We start from the raw sequence: 18,362 nt of genomic DNA, 5'->3' as shown, positions 1-18,362 counted from the left end.
TGGTTTTAACGGTAACAATTCTTTTTTTTTGGAACTCAAACATGTTTGACGTGTAGCCCAATATATTCATTGGAACACACATGAAGAGAAAGAATAAGGACCGGGAAGGGAAAGTAAATCGAGAATATCATACAGAATGTGGTAGTGGTCGTGGAAGATATTGATTTTTTTTTTTTTGTTTTGCTTTACCACTTATGTTGTCCATTCACAATATTGCTTTCATTTGGTTGGTTTCGACCTCAAAAAAAAAACATTGAAAAAAATTATAGTATACTATGATCATGAACGATCTGTATTCGTTTGAAACGTTCTTATTCTGTATGTCTGTGTATTCTAATATTAGGGATGACATTTGGAAAAAGATGAAAAAATTCCAAATTCAGAATACGGGACGCATCAATATTACATATACACACACACACACACACACACACACATTGATTGAATCCTTATCAAAACTGCTACCACAATCATCACCACCGCTACCGCCACAACTACATTAAGAATAGTTTTTTTTTGGAACACCCGAATAACATTTTTCTATTCTACTTCTCGATTCTTTTTCGATTTCAATTCGGAAAAAAAGAATTGTTCTTTTTTACCTCTAAACACGGCGACACTGATGATGACGACAGCAACAACAACAACAACAACAACAATGACACAATGATGAGTTTTAATATTTTTTTTATTTGTCCGGTATTCGTGTGGACAATCTACACTAGACAACAAATACAAATAGAGGAAGAAGAATCAAGAAATAAAGAAAAAAAATTACATGCTACACCTTCTCTTCTTTGCTCTTTCGATGACCGAAAAAAAATTTGAAGAAAACGCGAAAACCATGATAACTAACTGTACACATACAAAGGCTCAAGTCTTATAATAAAATTAAATGTGAGAACAAAAATCAAAGACTAAACGGTCAATACGAATGTTTGTCATCATCATTAAATCGTGAAATAAATAGTGTGATCAAATCATCGTCATCATCATCATCAAATCTCAAATCAATATTTGTAAGATTTGCCACCCATTTTCATTTCTCATTTCTTGGAATAATTTCTCAGATCAATCATCCATGTCAACTACATTTTTTTATGTCATTTCAATCATCTTCGGTCGATGATTTTCCGTCATTTGTGATGATAATAATAATGATGATGATGATGATTAAAATGTTCAATGTGTGAATATTATGACATAATGCTCAAATAAACAAACAAAACAAAACAAAACAAAACGAAAAAGTAATTGACACCAAAGAATTCTATTTTTATTATTAAAAACTGTATCTGTAGACAAAATAAATAATGAATGTATTGGAAATATTTTCGAAATTCAAACATGAATACAACAACAGCGATTGAATGTCAACATCATTTAATTCATCATCATCATGGTGATGATTTCTTCGTTTCTCATCATTATTCAATTTATCGATTCATATTGATTACATCTTTGACCAATAAGAAACAGGAAAAAAATTGAATATTCTTCACATCTTGCTTGCTCTTGTTTTTTTTCTCTCGAATAATTCATATTGAAAACAACAGAAAAAAAATCGAATGATCAGCATATAGTGAGCTTGTGTGCAATGCCCTCACAGTTGTGATTATTTTTATTTTTTTTGTAAAAAAAAGAAATATTTTTCCTCTCCCATTATTCCTCTCAAATCGAATTCAAATTGAGAATATTCGCCAAAACAAAAAAAAAATCAAACAAACAAACGAAAGCTAAAATGTCGACCAGAGATGCCAATACTCAAGATCATCATCATGTCTATCAATATGTTGGGCCATATCGGTTGGAAAAAACATTGGGCAAAGGACAGACAGGCAAGTTTGAATCGGAAACAATTTTCGAAATTCTATTTGATTTCAAATACTTTTTCTTTAAATTCATTTTTCTGTTTGTTTTGTTTGATGATGTTGATCGACATCATCATTTTCATAAGAAATAAATGAATTGATGAAATGGTTTTGCAAATTTTCCATGGTTCATTCTCGAAATTCTAATTTAATTTTATCAATACACCATCACACAAAAAAAATGTGTTTGCCTGAAGCTCTTTTTTAGACCTTCGGGACATTTTTTCTCACTATCCATTTCTTTCTTATTAACTAGCAACCATAGTTTGGTATATAACAATTAGAATTCAAACAGTTCGAGCGATAAATTTAATCTTTTTATTCTTTTAGAAAATTCTATTATTTCGGGCAATATATATAGTTCATCTTTCATCTCTTCAATCTAAAAATTCAATTTTGATCGATCCATGTTATCATTTTCATTGAGATAGACAGATTACTGTTATAGCTGAAATATTTGATTCTGAAAAAAATGATCAATACATGTAATAATCCTATAAAGAGAGTTCAACTAAAAAAAAAAATTTCGTTCATTGTCATAATTCGTATAATGATGACAATGATAAAATCCCATGTTGAAACAAAGACAATTTAACAAACTATTCCAATGAATACATTAACACAATGTAATGAACAATGGCTAGATTGAATTTTTCGGACAAAAATAAATAGAAATTACTGGAAAATAATCAAATTACTAAAACTATGGCCGGAGCCAATTTGACCAAAACGACCATAGACCATAGAATTGAAATGATGACGATGAAAGCATCATTGTTGTTGTTTTTGTAGAATTACTTTATGACACGAAATCTTGACATTTATTCTGGGAAATTTTTTTCGTTTTTGAAATTCACAATAGAATGTGAGATTTTTTCTTTACTCTGAATATACCGTGTTATGGCATGCATACACAATTTACAATAAATTCTTAATTTCTTTTCAATCATAAATAGTAAAATTAAGAATTTTCCATCGTTTTTTTACAATGGTTAAATTTTTACTTAATAAATAAAGATATTAATCCCATCAATTTCATTTGAAATAGCTGTCCATTAAATTCTTATATTAAACCAATCTTCAAGTTTTCTTTTCTTTTCTTTTTTTTTGGTGTGAATTTGGCATGTGTATGTATTCAATTGTAATCTATCCATTCTCATTTAATTCAACAGCGATCACACGCACACTTACATCCATCCTTACATCCTTACATTATGAACAAAAAAAACAAAAACGCATACAAATTCGAATATCAATACAAGTTTTCTAGCTAAAAATAATAAGATCATCCATAGGCTTAATAATTATATTAAACTAAAAGCAACATCAACAACAACAATGGAAAAAAAGGCAAGAATAGTGTATTAACCCAGAAACAAAACAAAACAAAACAAAAAAAAGTTCAATACAAATTCTCTTGAGAAATTCAATTTGTTTTTGTCAAGTATGAGCTACTAATTCTGTATATATGGTCACTATATATTCGTACATTTGAAAAGGATTTTTATTAGGATCGATTGTCGTCAAAACATAACAAAAAACATACACATTCACATTGAATGGTTGTGACATTTTTTTTTTTGGCCATTTATGTGCCTCCTTTTTGGATTTCAAATCTACAATATATCCTTATCATCATTTGAAATGAAAATAAAATGAAAAAGAAAATTATTTTTATCCCAATAACAAACAAACAAACAGGACGATGATGAAAAAAAAAGTTTGACATGATCAACATTTGATCAGTTTATACTTTTCTTTTTCTTTTTTTTTTTTGCTGGTGATAGACGATTCTATTATTCGATTGAAATTTTATCCATTTCTGATGATGATGGATTTTACATTTTTTTTGTTCATGTTTTTTTTCACTGTTATTCAAAAAAAAAAAAAAATTCAACATTGTCTCTTGAGGTTGAATATATGGATGGAGAAAAAAAACAAATTATAATGTAGAAATGACATTCACTAAAGTTGGTGTGTCTTTGGTCTTAATCACAGCCATTTTCTTTGTTGTGTGTGCGTTTGTGCGGTTATAAAATATTAATCAGGTATAAAAAAGCTTAATAAAAAGCTTCGTATATGTCATCGATATGTTATTATATAATGATGAGCAGCAGCATTGAGAGTTGAAAAAAAGCATTGAATGAATGAATGTGAATGAAAATCAAATTTGGCCAATCAGCTTTTTTTCTGATTACGATGATGAGAATGAAATTTTTATTCGTTATGTCTGGTTGTTGTTGTTGTTATTTTATTATTAAAATTCTGAATCAACGTTGCGAGAAACAACACAACATAAAAGTAATACGGAATATAAGTATACAGTATAACCACCCCATTATTCATGTTCCTTTGCCCTTCCAAAATAAAAAAAAAACCAAAAATGATACCATTAATCGAGCTCACAAATCCCGTTCTTGTTTTTGTCTTTCTTATTTTCTGGCCTGTTAATTAATTGAGCACGCAAAAACACTGGGATTTTTTTTGCTGTTGTTTCCAAAGCATTCAATGGCTGTCGTAATCATCATCATCATACGGATGCCCATCATTGGATCATGGATGAATCCATGAACGAATGTTCTATCACGGAAATTTGATAACCTAGGTGATTGTGGTGGTGGCAGTGGCAGTGTTGTCCATGTTGCCCATAGTGTCATAAAAATTGAATTTTTTTTTTCATTCTCGCTGATTCTTAATATCTGAGAAATTGGAAGCAAAAAAAAACAAAATGATTTCTCATCATCCGACAATCATGATGAGAAATAATGATGAAAGATAACAAACAAATAAACAAACCGACTATGATTAACAAAATTGAGTAATATCAAGTGGAAAAAAAATGAAATTTTCTTTTTTGTTGTTGTTGGTATCTTATTTCAATTATTGTATAATATTATCCACAGGAAATGATTTCTTCCTTTTGTTGTCGTTGTTGTTTTTTTGTTGTATACAGAAAAGTTGATGCCAACAACAACAAAAAAATTTTTGAAGCATAAAAAAAACATCTCCTTTATGCATAAATCCGAATGGTTGAAGAAATCTATTTTCTTCCAAATAGATGGAATCTAACAATGTTTAAAAACTTTTTCTTTACGATTTTCGCTTGGTTTCATATTCTATGTGCGTGCATGTGTGTGTGTAGTGTTTGCGAGTTGACGAGTGATTTTATACATAAAGGAAAAGGTGTTTTTGATGGACATACAGATATACATGCACTCATTTTATATAATTCCATATAATTGTATTTGTTATGTTTGTATTGTTCTATAGAAACAAAAAAAAATGTAGAAAAAAATAATGAATAAAACTTGCCTGACAATGTTACCATTGCCATTGCCAAGGCCCGTATTCTTTTTTCCATTTTCATTTATAAATTTCGCTGATGTTTGCTTGATTACTTTTTTTTGCCTTCATCATCATCATCATCATCATCATCATCGTTGATTCAAATTCTCTAATCATAATTATTACAATCATCACAATATTGTTAATGTTTGAATTTTTCTTTTCTAGCTTTATTAGAAAATACCGTGTGAAATATACTATTTTTGTAATTAATTAAATACATCGTTTCGTTTTAATACGCTTCAAAAGAGTTGTATTCGATGTAGAGAAAAAAAATTATATTTTCTATCCATGCTGGCCTTTTAATTCAAATACACTGAGTATTAGGCGCCGGCGTTCAAAAATGATGATCATGATGATGATGATGAAGATCCAAATTTTGGTTTTCTCCCATAGTCTTTTTTTGTTGTTTGATATCATTGATGTTATTTCACATGCATCACATTCTCATATTCTGATCAATCTTGGTGTGGTTCATTTTTTTTCTTTTTTTTTTTTTGCTTGACTATGCTCGAAGCTTTATTCTCGAATCGATTTTCTTCTTTTTTTTTTCTTTCCTTCTGTTGTTGCCTCCCTTTCTCTCTTGATTATTCTGGATCGTGATCTTTTTTTTTGTCTTCACTATCACAATTGATGTAGATGTGGATGTGTGTGTATATATGCCTGTATATATTTGTGAATGAACTGAATGAAGCAAACTGATCCAATAATATAAACATTGATATAAATTATAATTTTCATGTTGACACTATACATACACACATACACACACACAAGAAGAGAACCAGTGAGAAAAGAGTGTCCAAAAGATCCAACAACAACAACAACAACAATATAATGTGAAAAAAAGTTAGCGATAGTCATTCACTACGATTACTGATTAATGGATTCGGCCCAATCTTCTTTCAAAGATTCTTGTTTTTCATTTGGTTGTTGGCGAACCAAAAAAAAAAAAAAAAAGAATAAAAATAAAAATAAATAAATAAAATGACAATCAAGTTAAAGTTAGCCACCCGTTTTAAATATAGAATAGAATAGATAGCCCAAACTCATCACATAGATTTGATAAGAGGACACACACACACACATATTGAAAAAAAAACTCATATTGTCCATACTGATAGTTGGTTGTGGTCTTAATAATAATAACAATGATGATGATAATAATAATCATCGACACCATTTAGACACCCAAAAAAACTATCATTTGAAAAAGAATTGGTAGAAAAAAAAGATCGATTTGATAATGAATTATTAAAAAGTTATTGATTTTCAATGGTGTAGACCAATTTTTTTTTATTTCTCGGTTCATTCAACAAAACACACACAACATTACTGACACAATCAAAGAGTAGTAGAGACAGGCAAGAAAAAAATCGAAATAAAGTTTCGCTTAAATTGAACAAAACTATTTTTTTTTCTTTATTGTAACTCATTATCAAGTTATTGAATTAGATTCTAGTTTGTGTCTGTGTAGTAGTAGTAGTAGTAGTAGGTAGTTTCAATTCTGTTTTACCCATAATTACTTAATGAAGAATTTGGGTTTTTTTATTCTCGTATTGATTGAAAATTTTTTTTAATCAATTTCGTGTTTTTGTTCTATTTTCTGATTTTATTCTATTCATTCTAGGTCTAGTCAAATTGGGCGTTCATTGTGTGACGGGTAAAAAAGTAGCCATCAAAATTGTTAATCGGGAAAAACTTTCCGAAAGTGTCCTACAAAAGGTTTGTTCATCATTCATTCATTCATTCATTCATTCATTTATGACTGATTAATTTGCATTCGTTTTATATTTAGGTGGAAAGAGAAATTGCCATCATGAAATTGATTGAACATCCACATGTTCTTCATTTATATGATGTATATGAGAATAAAAAATATTTGTAAGTTTTTCACAAAATTTTGCCATTTATTTATCAATAATTAGAATATGTCATATATATTAGATATTTGATGTTGGAACATGTCAGTGGTGGTGAACTATTCGACTATCTTGTCAAAAAAGGACGCCTTACACCGAAAGAGGCTCGAAGATTTTTTCGTCAAATCATTTCGGCACTTGATTTCTGTCATAGTCATTTAATCTGGTATGTTTTCATTATTTTTGTTCTGATGAAAAAAAATAGAGAAAAAACTCAATTTAATAACAATTTTTTTTATTTTATTTTTACTTTATTTTTTCAATTCTCATTGCACACATAGCCACAGAGATTTAAAACCTGAAAATCTATTATTGGATGAAAAGAATAACATTAAAATTGCCGATTTCGGTATGGCATCATTACAAATCGATGGTTCAATGTTGGAAACATCTTGTGGAAGTCCTCATTATGCTTCGCCTGAAATCATAAGGGTTTGTATTATTATTATTATAACCATTATGATTATAACAATAGAAACAATTCCGTACAAAACTGAAAATGAAATGAACCAACACATTATCATCCTTTTCTTATTTTTTATACTAAAAAAATTCTTAATACCATATATTCTCATTCGATTGGCGTTCTTATAATAGTAATAGTAGTTGGTCTGTATATCAGGAAAAAAATAAATGTTATTACAATTGATGATGTTGCCTTCTTTTTTTTCCCCGAAACACATCGAAATCCATCCATATTGATGCATTTCGATGTGTGTGTGTGTATGTCCACCCTAATGGTAATATCTTTCTTTTGCTCCCCCCATACACACACACGACCTTAATAGCCTTTTCTAGGCATCTAAGCCACCATCAATGATTATTATTATTTTGGATCATTGTGGATCATGCTAGCCACACATTGACATTATGATTATTTTTTTTTTTTTTTTTGTATATAAAATGATACGGTCAGATTGGCCCCATACAAAAGCTAAATGTTTATATTTACGATGTTGTTGTTTTTTTTTTTTTTTTTTTTTTTGTTTGATGATGTCAAAACAATTAATTATGACGAATCATACCATCGGCATTAATGAAATGTCAATAGTTTTTTTTCGTGGTTATTGTTGTTGTTGTTGTTTTTCGATAGAATTACATTACACTATACTTTTCATCATATGAATCATTGAACCATAACTAAATACAACGACAACAACAACAACAACAAAACGGAAATAAAATACAATAAAGAAAAAGAAATAAATAGAAAAAAAATTCAAATAATTTATCTAAATGTTCATGAAAGAAAATGAAAAAAAATGATTTAAATTGAAGAATAAAAAAAATTCCGATCACGATATATGAAAATGGTGATCCATTTTTGTGATCACAATATATGCATGTGATATAATATGCCTCGTTATTCGAATGAATAAATGAATCATTTGTACAATGATGATGATGACGACGACAACAACAACAAAACGCCCATTTTATTGTCCAATAGCAGATGAGAGTGAGAGAAAGAAAAAAAACACCAATTATCAAATACAATGACCAACTAAACTGAACGAAACCGAACAAAACTGTTGTCCAAAGTCAAACTGGCCCATTAATAATTTCTTTCTTTTCATTTTCTCATTTTTTTCCCTATAGGGTGAAAAATATGACGGAAGGCAAGCAGGTGAGTGTTTTCAATGTTCAATATATGTTAATTTAGTACATGAATGTGTGTTTGTGTGTGTGTGGTGACGATTATGTAGTTGTCGTATAGAATTTTTGTTTTTTTTTTCGTTACATAATTGGAATAACTGATCATTTCATTCATTCATTTTATATTCTTTGTTTCATTTTGTCATCATCATAGATGTATGGTCAGTCGGAGTCATTCTATATGCTCTTCTTGTGGTAATGATAATTTTTTTTTTGTTTCTTTCTCACTGATGATAATAATGATGATTGCATTTTTTGTTTCTTCATCTGATTCTGATAAATTTTCATATACATGTTTTTGATTCGACAACGACAACGACAATAACTATCAACATTCATCGGGCATGCAATTGACATCTGTTTAATTCTCAATTTTCCATTCACTCTATTCCTGTCATTTCATTTCATTTTTTTTCATTTTTCATCATCATCACCATCATCATGGTTTTTGTTCAATAATATCTTCCGTTAAAACACAGGGTGCCTTACCATTTGATGATGATAATCTACGACAACTATTAGAAAAAGTTAAACGTGGAACATTTCATATACCACACTTTGTGCCTCCCGAATGCCAAGATTTGCTTCGACGAATGATTGAAGTAGACGCCAACAAACGTATTACGGTAAGTGATTGTTATTATATTTGTTTGTTTGTCTGTTTCTCTTGTTTTTTTTTCTCGATTCCAATAACTGCACATGTGTCATTCGTTCCAAAAAGAATTATTTCTTTTCTGATGATGATAATAATAATGCTATTCGTCGGATTTTTTTTTTAATTTTTTTTTTTTTTTTGCTGACAACAAGAATCCGAATAGTAGTTAAGATAGACGATAAACATGTACATTGAATGTGAATGGTCGTTGAGTTTTATACATAACGACAACAACAACAACAACAACAACAACAACAACAGCATACAAGAGAGAATGATGAAGGAAATGACAATAATAATGATGATTGTATGAATACATACCATGTGTGAATGTATAGATAAAAACAATCACATTAATTAACATAACATTTCTTCGCTTAATTTGGTTTGGACAATGGTCATATATAAAGTAATGTTCTTGAATCAAATCGAACATACAGTAGTAGATCAATATATAATGGTCAATGAACAGAACATTTGTCTAACATGACAATAGCAACAACAATATATTCACTTTTCTTATATCCATTCTAATGGTATTATTGTTTGGCCTTTGGACAAGAGCATTTTTTTTTGAACAGATCAGATTCTTTTTTCCTAGTTATTCTTGTTCAATTAATTGTTTGGATTCCATCTTATTCCACAATCACAATGTGTGTATCTGTGTTTAGATTTAAATAGTGAGTAAGTGGAAAAAAAACACTGAATACCTTAAATTCCAGATATAATTCAAACAAATTTATTCTATAGGAATTTAACAGGAATCAATTGTGTAAATTTTTTTTTTGTTGTTTGTTTGTTTAGAAAGTGTTGGCAGTTTATTGACCAAATATTTTATTTTCTTCATCATCGTTATATATATTTTTTTCCGGTTAGATTTATCTTGAATTACGAATTTTGTACAAATAAATAAACGAAACTGAACAATAACGAAAAAAGAGAGAGAAAGAAATAGAGAAATTGAAATAATAATAGAAAAAAAAACAAGAATTATAGCCAAGCTTACTCAATGATCATTAGAACAAAAAAAAACTAGAATTGTCTATAGTAAACAAACAAATGTAAAAAAAAGAAATGAATAAATAAATAAAAAAAAAAACGCTGACATTTGCACACGATAATTGTTTTTCATTCGGTTCAAAAAACTTTGAATTAAAATTCGGTGGTACCACAGCAAAAAAAAAATCCGTGCGTCAGTATATATATTCCATTTCAATTCGATTCGAACATTAATCATGTCATTCATTTTATTGATTTTTTTTCACACATTTTCTTTTTTAAATATTTGATTTACACAGCTTTCCGAAGTGATACGCCATCCTTGGGTTACAGCGTAAGTGTTTTTTGTTTGTCAATAAATATAAATGTTAATGTTAATAATAACCATTTGTCATAATGATGTTAATAATAATCTATTTTTTCGATCAATGTTTACTATCGATTCAATTTTCTTCATTTTTTTGATGATATTTAATCACTTGAATTATCAATAAATTTGATTCATTTATAATGACGGCTAAATTCCATGCTTGCAAACATCATCATCATCATCATTATCATTGGCAAAAAAAAGTGGCAGCAAAAATGAGCTTGAATTAGAATTACCAATGAAAGAAATCGTTCAGGTATGTGTACCAATTATTTTTATTTCTATGTATGTGTATGTATGAAAGAAAAATCAATGTTACTTCACATCAAATTTTCAGTCTCTGTATGTTTACATTGGAGATTATGAATGAATCAGTTAATACAAAAGAAAAGTTTTTTTTTCCCCATTCTAAACCCTTTTGGTGATTGAAAATCCTTTTTTTTCTATCGTTACCATCAATTAAAAGATTGTCTGCTTTTTTTTTGTTTAAAAAATGGTGGTTTGTTTCTATTTTCTATAAAATATGTAATACTATTACATAAAAATTCTATTGAAAAGATTAAAAATTATGAAAATGGATCAAACATAAACCTCCTCTCGAGTTTGTCATTCATTCATTTTTTTTTAATAATTCAACAACAACAACAAAAACAACACATTTACTATATATGAAAATATAGTGAAAAGCTACTTTTTCTATTTTATATTTATATAACTTGTTTCCAGGATCGAAATGGGCCAAATTTTCAGTTTCGCCAATGCCTAGTCACACAGACACACACACACACACACAAACACATTACCACTCAACGAAAGTGAAAAAAAAAGAAAAGAAAATCGAATCGAATCCCAATGTGCTTTCAGAAAAAAAGTGACTAAACAAAAAATTTGTTTTTTTTTATTTTATTTCATTTCAAAGTCATGAAATTTATTTTTTTTCAGAATATAGAATTTCATCATTATATATTTTTTTTTCATTCATATATGAATGATGATATATGGTGAAAAAAAAAACATTAAAAAAAAGAAGAAGCAAGCCGAAGAACAGTTTATTTTGTTTGTATATACAATATATATTGATATAGTAATTTCTTCGTTTCTATTATTTGATGATGATCTTGGATCGTGTTGAATTTAGTGATTTAGTCAGTCGTCTTTTTTTTCATTTTTTTTCAAAAAAAAAAAAAAAAAATATTAATATATCGTATACATTGCATGGCATAGACGATTATGATGATGAGAGCTTATGCAAATTTATAAATGAATTTTTTTTTCGCCGTTGTGTGTGCAATATACACGCTTTAGGATATAAAATGAATATTTGAAAAGAATTTTTTTTTTACAATAGTCATCCATCTTTAATGGTTGCGATCGAATATATAAAGTATCGAAAAAATTATAACCAATAATAGACACGACCAGATTAAAACCTTTAAAAATGATCCATAATTTTGTATGTGTTTAGAATGAATTATCGTTATGTAAGGAGAAATTTTTACCAAAATTTGATTCTTTTCATTGAATATTGAAATACATTATATATATAGTGTAATGGAATTTGTGTGATTCATTCAATGAATATTCTCAATGCTTTTTAATTTTTTCAATTTGAAATGGATAAACATCTATTTCTGGGTCGAAAGAAAGAGAAATTCATTATCGTTATTTTTTATTTCTGGAAATGTTTTAATAAATTAAAAAGAATCACGTTCAAGAATATCTTTGAATGTGAAAAAAAAGCGATTCGAATTTGTATAATTGGAATAATTAATGGATTTTTTTTTTTTGCTTTATTTCTTTTCACGTTTCCTGCCAACCACATTATTTTCTTCGTTGATCTTGAAATCAAATCCTATTGACAACAAACAAACAAAAAAAAAACAACCACTACATCGATAACAATCACATAGACACATATAACAACTTCGGTGGAAGAATTGGATCCCGATGTATTGAACAATATGACTTCACTTGGCTGTTTCAAAGACAAGGAAAAGCTTTTAAGAGAGCTACTCAGTATTAAGTATGAAAATCACCGCCCATGTTTTCTTTATATTTTGCCTTTTTCCCATTTCCCTATATATTGAATTGAAATCGGACAAAAATGTGAATGAACTAGAATCTTGGTTAGTTTTGAATGAATGAATGAATGAATATAATTACAAAACAATGAAAAAAAAATAGATAGATAAAAAGAACCTGTCCATTTTTCAACACCATGCCAACAACAACAGCCAAGAATTTATCATAAACCCTGTACCACCATATTATCCACAACAAACAAATGTTGGATAATAATTCATCTATAAAATATATTTCTTTTATTTACTAACCAAAAAAAAAATTCCATTTTTTTTTCTATGCTTGTATGGTTCTTGTCACGATGCTAATAATAATAATAATAATAACAACAAAATCTTATAGCCATAACACCGAAAAAGTAATATATTTCCTTTTGTTGGATCGTAAACGACGAAAACCATCATATGAAGATGAGACTGAATGCATTATCAGGAATCGTTCCGAATCAGGTACGTTGATGTTGTTGAAAGAATTTTTTTTCCATCTTTTACACTTTGTTCGTTATGTTATGTTTTTTCATAACAATGTCATTCAGTCCTTTAGTGATTGAATTTTTCGTGTTTGTGTGTGTGTGTGTGTTTTGTATGTTTGTGCCGATGTTTGTCATGGCACCCATTTTTTATGTAATTCATACATACATATAGAGACTTTATGTGTGCTCACTCATTAATCACCATTCATTTTGTTTCTTATTTTTTCGACATTTTTTTTTACGCCGTTGCTTTTATGTTGACCGGTTCTATTTTTTTGCAAATACTACATAAAACGATAGCCGATCCACCAAGAAAAAGAGTAGATACACGTCCTAGTAAGTCATATCGAACAGAAATGTTGGCTAATGGATCACCGATTGCGCCACGACGATTTCCATACGGGTATGTTGTTGTATATATGCTTATCATCATTGCATTTATTTCGATTTTTTTCTTACTTTTTTTTCTCTGGATATGGATTCTTTAGAATCAATAGTTATTCAAGTACCAAAGTGTATATTAATTGTACACCGAATAGAAGTTTTAATCGACGTAATGGCAACATGACTACCGCTAACGATCCTATGATTACTAATAATAATAATAACACTACTACTACTAATAATAATAATACTAATCACCATACACCACATCGTCATCCATCACATCATCCGGGTGTACATCCGCCGCATCATGATTCGACAAACAATTTACTAGTGTCACCATTAAATTGTCCCAAAACACCACATCATATTAACAACAACAACAACAACAATAGTAACGATGAATTGGGTGTCAATACATCACCAGTGTCGCCGATATCACAGCCTTATTGGAAATCACGCCTGAATACACTAAAGAATAGTTTCCTTGGTACACCAAGGTTTGATTCGATTCATCATTTCACTACTTTCAGAATATCTAATAACTTTTTTTATTCTTATAGATTTCATCGACGTGCGAAAATGCAAATTCCACTATACGAAGATGTTGCATTGGCAACTGAGCCTACACCTGATATGACTAAAAAATCTTGGTTCGGTAATTTAATGGGCAACGAACGAGAAGAAACACATGTTTTGCTGATAAAAGATAAACCATTGTCGGTTATCAAAGCTGATCTTATTCACACCTTTCTTTCGGTTAGTATCTATACATTAATTAAATTATTCAATTTTCTTTCAATTTCGTATATTCAGGTACCAGATTTAAGTCATACAGTATTATCACCCATGTCATTTCGCTTGGATTATCGTCGACCAGGTGGCACGACATCAATGTTTCAAAGAAATATTCGAATCCAAGTTGATATTGCATGTGCCACACCTCCATCCAATGATGGTTCAATTCCATCGCCAAATTTCGATACTAGCGCCATTGAAAGGCCGACAATTTATTGTATTACATTCACGTTAATATCCGGTAAGTTTTTATGAATATTTTTTTTTTATTCAAATTTAATTTGAAAATCTGATTGCAAAACAGGGCCAGTGAGAAGGTTTAGGAGAATATGTGAACATATATCAAGCTATATTCTTGGCCGTCGATCGACATCAGCACCACGATCACCAAGAATGAGTCGTCGACCCACACGTGAACTCAGTGATACAAGTTCCTGTGGATCATGTGCATCGGACAGTCTGTCACCAACGCCAACACATCTTCATATATCGGAAGATACAATAAGTCTAGCAGCAGCTGTTGTCAATAGCAGTACTAATAATTTAACGGGAGCCTTATCCAGATGTAAATCGGATCAAGATGCCAATAAGGACTTATTCAAACGTGAAGTTAAATTGTTGGAACGACGAGCAACACAAACAGATAGTACAGGAGTTCCAAGAATAATAAACATTGCCAATGGAAGACGATTGTCATTGGAACCCAAACTACATACTGATAATGTGTAGCTTGCCTGCCTAATCAATGATCCGTAATAGATGAGAAATGAAAAATTTATCGACCAATTCTTTTTGAATTCATACATTCCATTCACTCATTCACATTCTCTTTCTCATATAAGAAAAAAAAAGAATCTCTCGTCTGTTATATATATATATCGATTTCAATTTACGTACAACGTATATATGTCTAATAAATAAATCAACCATGTGCTTTTGAATCCAGACAAAAAAAAATGCCTCTCACATATATACATACACGAAAACACAAACACATTTACACACACAAACACACACACAAAATTCAAAAACAAACTAGAAGAAATTTCTAATTTAGTCCATCGATTTTGATTGAATATGATTATAAATAGAATGCAAAAAAAATAACGAAAAGACCATCATCATCATCATCATCAGCTATTTCAAACCACATATTTCAGAATCAATACCCCGCCTTGCCAATACTAAATGTTGAAAATGGAATATTATCATGAATTATTTTGAAAAAAAAGTGATACCTATTGTAATATTTACATTCCATTGCAAAGATAAAAATTCATCACATAACCGAACAAAAACCACAAACTGATTTTAAAATCAAAAAAAAAAATTTGCAATTCAATTTTTTTTGAATGAGCATAGTATATGTGTGTGTGTGTGTTATCTTTATCTTTATAATAATTTGATTCTTAATCGTAATAATATATAAAAGTGACCGACCGAATGATGAAAACATAACGGAGAAAAAAATTTTGTCAAATCATTCTGTGTCAACATTTTGTCAAATTATCATCATCATGAACTTTGGAACAACTTACAGTTTGCAAACTCAGAATCAAACATCTGATTTATTGCGAAAAAAGCGATTTTTTTTTTTGTTTTTTTTTCTTAATTCATTGTTACACACACGTCGTCTAATCTACTTTTTCGTCATCATTAATGAAATTATAATGTCTCTCTCTCTCTTTGTGTACAACCTACCTACTTACCTGGAAATTGTATTTTTTCAAATTTTGTGCAAAAATATAATAATAATAATAATAATAAAATGAAAAAAATTTTTCTTTCTGAAAATTTTATGGCAAAAATATTAATGGTCAAATTCAGTTATGTAAACTCGTTAATAACATTTCAATGGCAAAATATGTAAATTTGGCAAAAAAAATTTTTTTTTTTTTTGATCATATATTTACTTTATCCATATATGGGGATTTTTCAACCATCTATATAATATTGGTGAAATTCCATTATACCGTTTGTTGACTATCGGTTGTAGCTGCTGCTGCTGCCTCTATCGGTGCCGTTATATGGCCATGTCCATAATATTTTGGACCATAAAGTTTGGCATAACAAGCTGGAATGAAAATTGAAAATTTAGTAATTGAATTGGATGTTTTTTTTAATATAAAGGAAAAAATAAATTGATTGAACTAACTTTTACAATAGATATCACTTTCACGTTCACATAGAGTGGTTGTATCCAAACGTTTATTGCATTCTTTACAGGTAAAACAGGTACTTTTATGCCATGCATAACCACCTCCCATCATTTTTTCGGCCATATAAACGGCTATTTTTTGAATGGAATTTTTTTTTTCATTTAAAAAGTTTTCTAAATGTAACCAAATCCTAAATATAAGTACCTTTGTTACAACGTGGACAAATGTCTGCACCACCGAATTTAAATACTTTTCCACCACCATTACTTTGTGAAATTGGAGCTGCTTTTTTTGGAGCGACGAATGCCTGAGCAGTCGATGGAATGTTTGATGTTGGCGGTTCATTAGTACATTTCTCTCCAGTGAACATTGACAGTGTTCCAGAACCTTGACCGTACCTTTAAAAATTAGATTTGGAATAAAAATAGTAGTAAAAGAATAATAAATATAGTAACCATACCCATATCCTTTGGGTCCAAACAAACGGCCATAACATTGTTTACAATATATTTCACTATCATGTTCAGTCAAACTTCCACTGTCCAATCTTCTTTTACATTCTTTGTTGGCTAAAAAAAAGACATTCATTAATAACAGAGTTAGGAGGGGTATAGGGTTTCATATTTCCGCTTACCACATACGAAACAAGAATTATGGAAACTTTTTCCAATTGCTTTTTTCTCTTCGTTGAAATATACAGTCTTGCTACAACGGGCACAGATCGCCATTTTGTATATTTTTGATGTTTATTTGGTTATTGGCCTGAGCTATTCACGATCAAATGACAATGCAATAATATATAATAATTAATATGGTTAATAAATAATAAAAATATATGATGATATTTGTGTGGTGACAAATCAGAAAATATACAATGATTTCTATAGAAAATATTGGAAAAATGTGAATTCTGATAACAAATCAGTAAAGATGAGCGCAAAGTTACTAACAAATCACTGTCGATATGATAGCTATTGAAAACGACTTCAAACAATGAAATAGACCGTCGTGGCAATATTTGATGATCGTTAACAATGATGATGGGTATAGCCGTCAAAAAAAAAGCCAAATAAGGAGGATATACGATGATGATTCCAATCTGTAAAAAAAAAGCCACAACTGATCACTATCTCTAGATAGCATATATGCAAACAAAAACAATTAATAATGGCAGACAATTCCTACACGTTAATGATATTTTTCTTTCCGCATAAAAACAATTTTTTTTCTGGCTAATTATATTCATTTAAATCATAAGTGTAACAAACAAAATGTCAAAATGGATTTATCAATTAATAGAAATCATATCAAACAGGTGGTTTGTCGAATCATTTAATCTACAAAATTTTTGATAATTTTAAACCTACTTTTGTTGATGATAAAATAATATATATACGATGAAGATGAGAGGTAGAAGTAACACACAAACACACACTCAAAGAAAAAACCAGGAACTCCAATGACAAAATCGAAATTTTTGAGTGAAAAAAAAACCTTGAAAAAAATTGCGAATTCGTTGGATACTCGTCGTCGCGTGGATGGGCGAGTTTATACCCAAAACAAATACACACCACTTGTTATAATGCAATTTCGAAATTCCATATTTTCGCGACATCTATCGAAATTCGATTGAAATTAATACAATTCAC

At 29.4% G+C, this 18,362-nt stretch overlaps 2 protein-coding genes across 5 annotated transcripts; one reads left to right on the top strand and one right to left on the bottom strand.

Moving 5' to 3' along the window:
• Positions 1–620: 620 nt before the first annotated feature.
• LOC124491717 (serine/threonine-protein kinase BRSK2) lies at positions 621–16,362 on the top strand. 2 transcript variants are annotated; one of them, XM_047054412.2, is made up of 17 exons: positions 621–1,838; positions 6,847–6,941; positions 7,015–7,100; positions 7,164–7,304; positions 7,420–7,570; positions 8,738–8,765; positions 8,949–8,989; positions 9,274–9,420; positions 10,748–10,782; positions 11,023–11,074; positions 12,729–12,841; positions 13,243–13,349; positions 13,673–13,775; positions 13,861–14,256; positions 14,320–14,515; positions 14,573–14,795; positions 14,859–16,362. In XM_047054412.2, exons 1-17 carry the CDS (start codon positions 1,742–1,744, stop codon positions 15,281–15,283), a joined length of 2,436 nt encoding a protein of 811 aa, XP_046910368.1. In that variant the 5' UTR covers positions 621–1,741; the 3' UTR covers positions 15,284–16,362. The 2 variants fall into 2 exon arrangements, with proteins under 2 accessions (XP_046910368.1, XP_075584846.1); XM_075728731.1 differs by lacking the exon at positions 621–1,838 and adding an exon at positions 6,565–6,711.
• On the bottom strand, positions 16,333–18,295 carry LOC124493134 (cysteine and glycine-rich protein 2). Of its 3 annotated transcripts, XM_075728738.1 has the most exons (7): positions 18,081–18,254; positions 17,664–17,812; positions 17,348–17,480; positions 17,174–17,282; positions 16,918–17,111; positions 16,710–16,844; positions 16,333–16,628 (listed from the first exon to the last, which is right to left on the bottom strand). In XM_075728738.1, exons 3-7 carry the CDS (start codon positions 17,439–17,441, stop codon positions 16,522–16,524), a joined length of 639 nt encoding a protein of 212 aa, XP_075584853.1. In that variant the 5' UTR covers positions 17,442–17,480; positions 17,664–17,812; positions 18,081–18,254; the 3' UTR covers positions 16,333–16,521. The 3 variants fall into 3 exon arrangements, with proteins under 3 accessions (XP_075584853.1, XP_046912164.1, XP_046912165.1); XM_047056208.2 differs by lacking the exon at positions 17,664–17,812 and having other exon boundaries at positions 18,081–18,295; XM_047056209.2 differs by lacking the exon at positions 18,081–18,254 and having other exon boundaries at positions 17,664–18,043.
• Positions 18,296–18,362: the final 67 nt, after the last annotated feature.

The sequence above is a fragment of the Dermatophagoides farinae genome, chromosome 1 (genome assembly GCF_024713945.1).
Source record: "Dermatophagoides farinae isolate YC_2012a chromosome 1, ASM2471394v1, whole genome shotgun sequence".
NCBI lineage: Eukaryota > Metazoa > Arthropoda > Arachnida > Sarcoptiformes > Pyroglyphidae > Dermatophagoides > Dermatophagoides farinae.
The sequence above is the reverse complement of the archived record's forward strand: the minus strand, read 5'-3'. Positions and strand labels throughout refer to the sequence as shown.

Excerpts from the sequence above, each read along its gene's own strand:
- LOC124493134 (XM_047056208.2), bottom strand. The coding sequence starts at position 17,441 with ATGGCGATCTGTGCCCGTTGTAGCAAGACTGTATATTTCAACGAAGAG. Across the intron at positions 17,112-17,173 it reads TTTGGACCCAAAGGATATGG|GTACGGTCAAGGTTCTGGAA; the intron begins GTATGGTTACTA and ends TAATTTTTAAAG. Across the intron at positions 16,629-16,709 it reads AAGTGATATCTATTGTAAAA|CTTGTTATGCCAAACTTTAT; the intron begins GTTAGTTCAATC and ends TTTTCATTCCAG.
- LOC124491717 (XM_047054412.2), top strand. The coding sequence starts at position 1,742 with ATGTCGACCAGAGATGCCAATACTCAAGATCATCATCATGTCTATCAA. Across the intron at positions 6,942-7,014 it reads CCGAAAGTGTCCTACAAAAG|GTGGAAAGAGAAATTGCCAT; the intron begins GTTTGTTCATCA and ends TTTTATATTTAG. Across the intron at positions 7,101-7,163 it reads TATGAGAATAAAAAATATTT|ATATTTGATGTTGGAACATG; the intron begins GTAAGTTTTTCA and ends CATATATATTAG.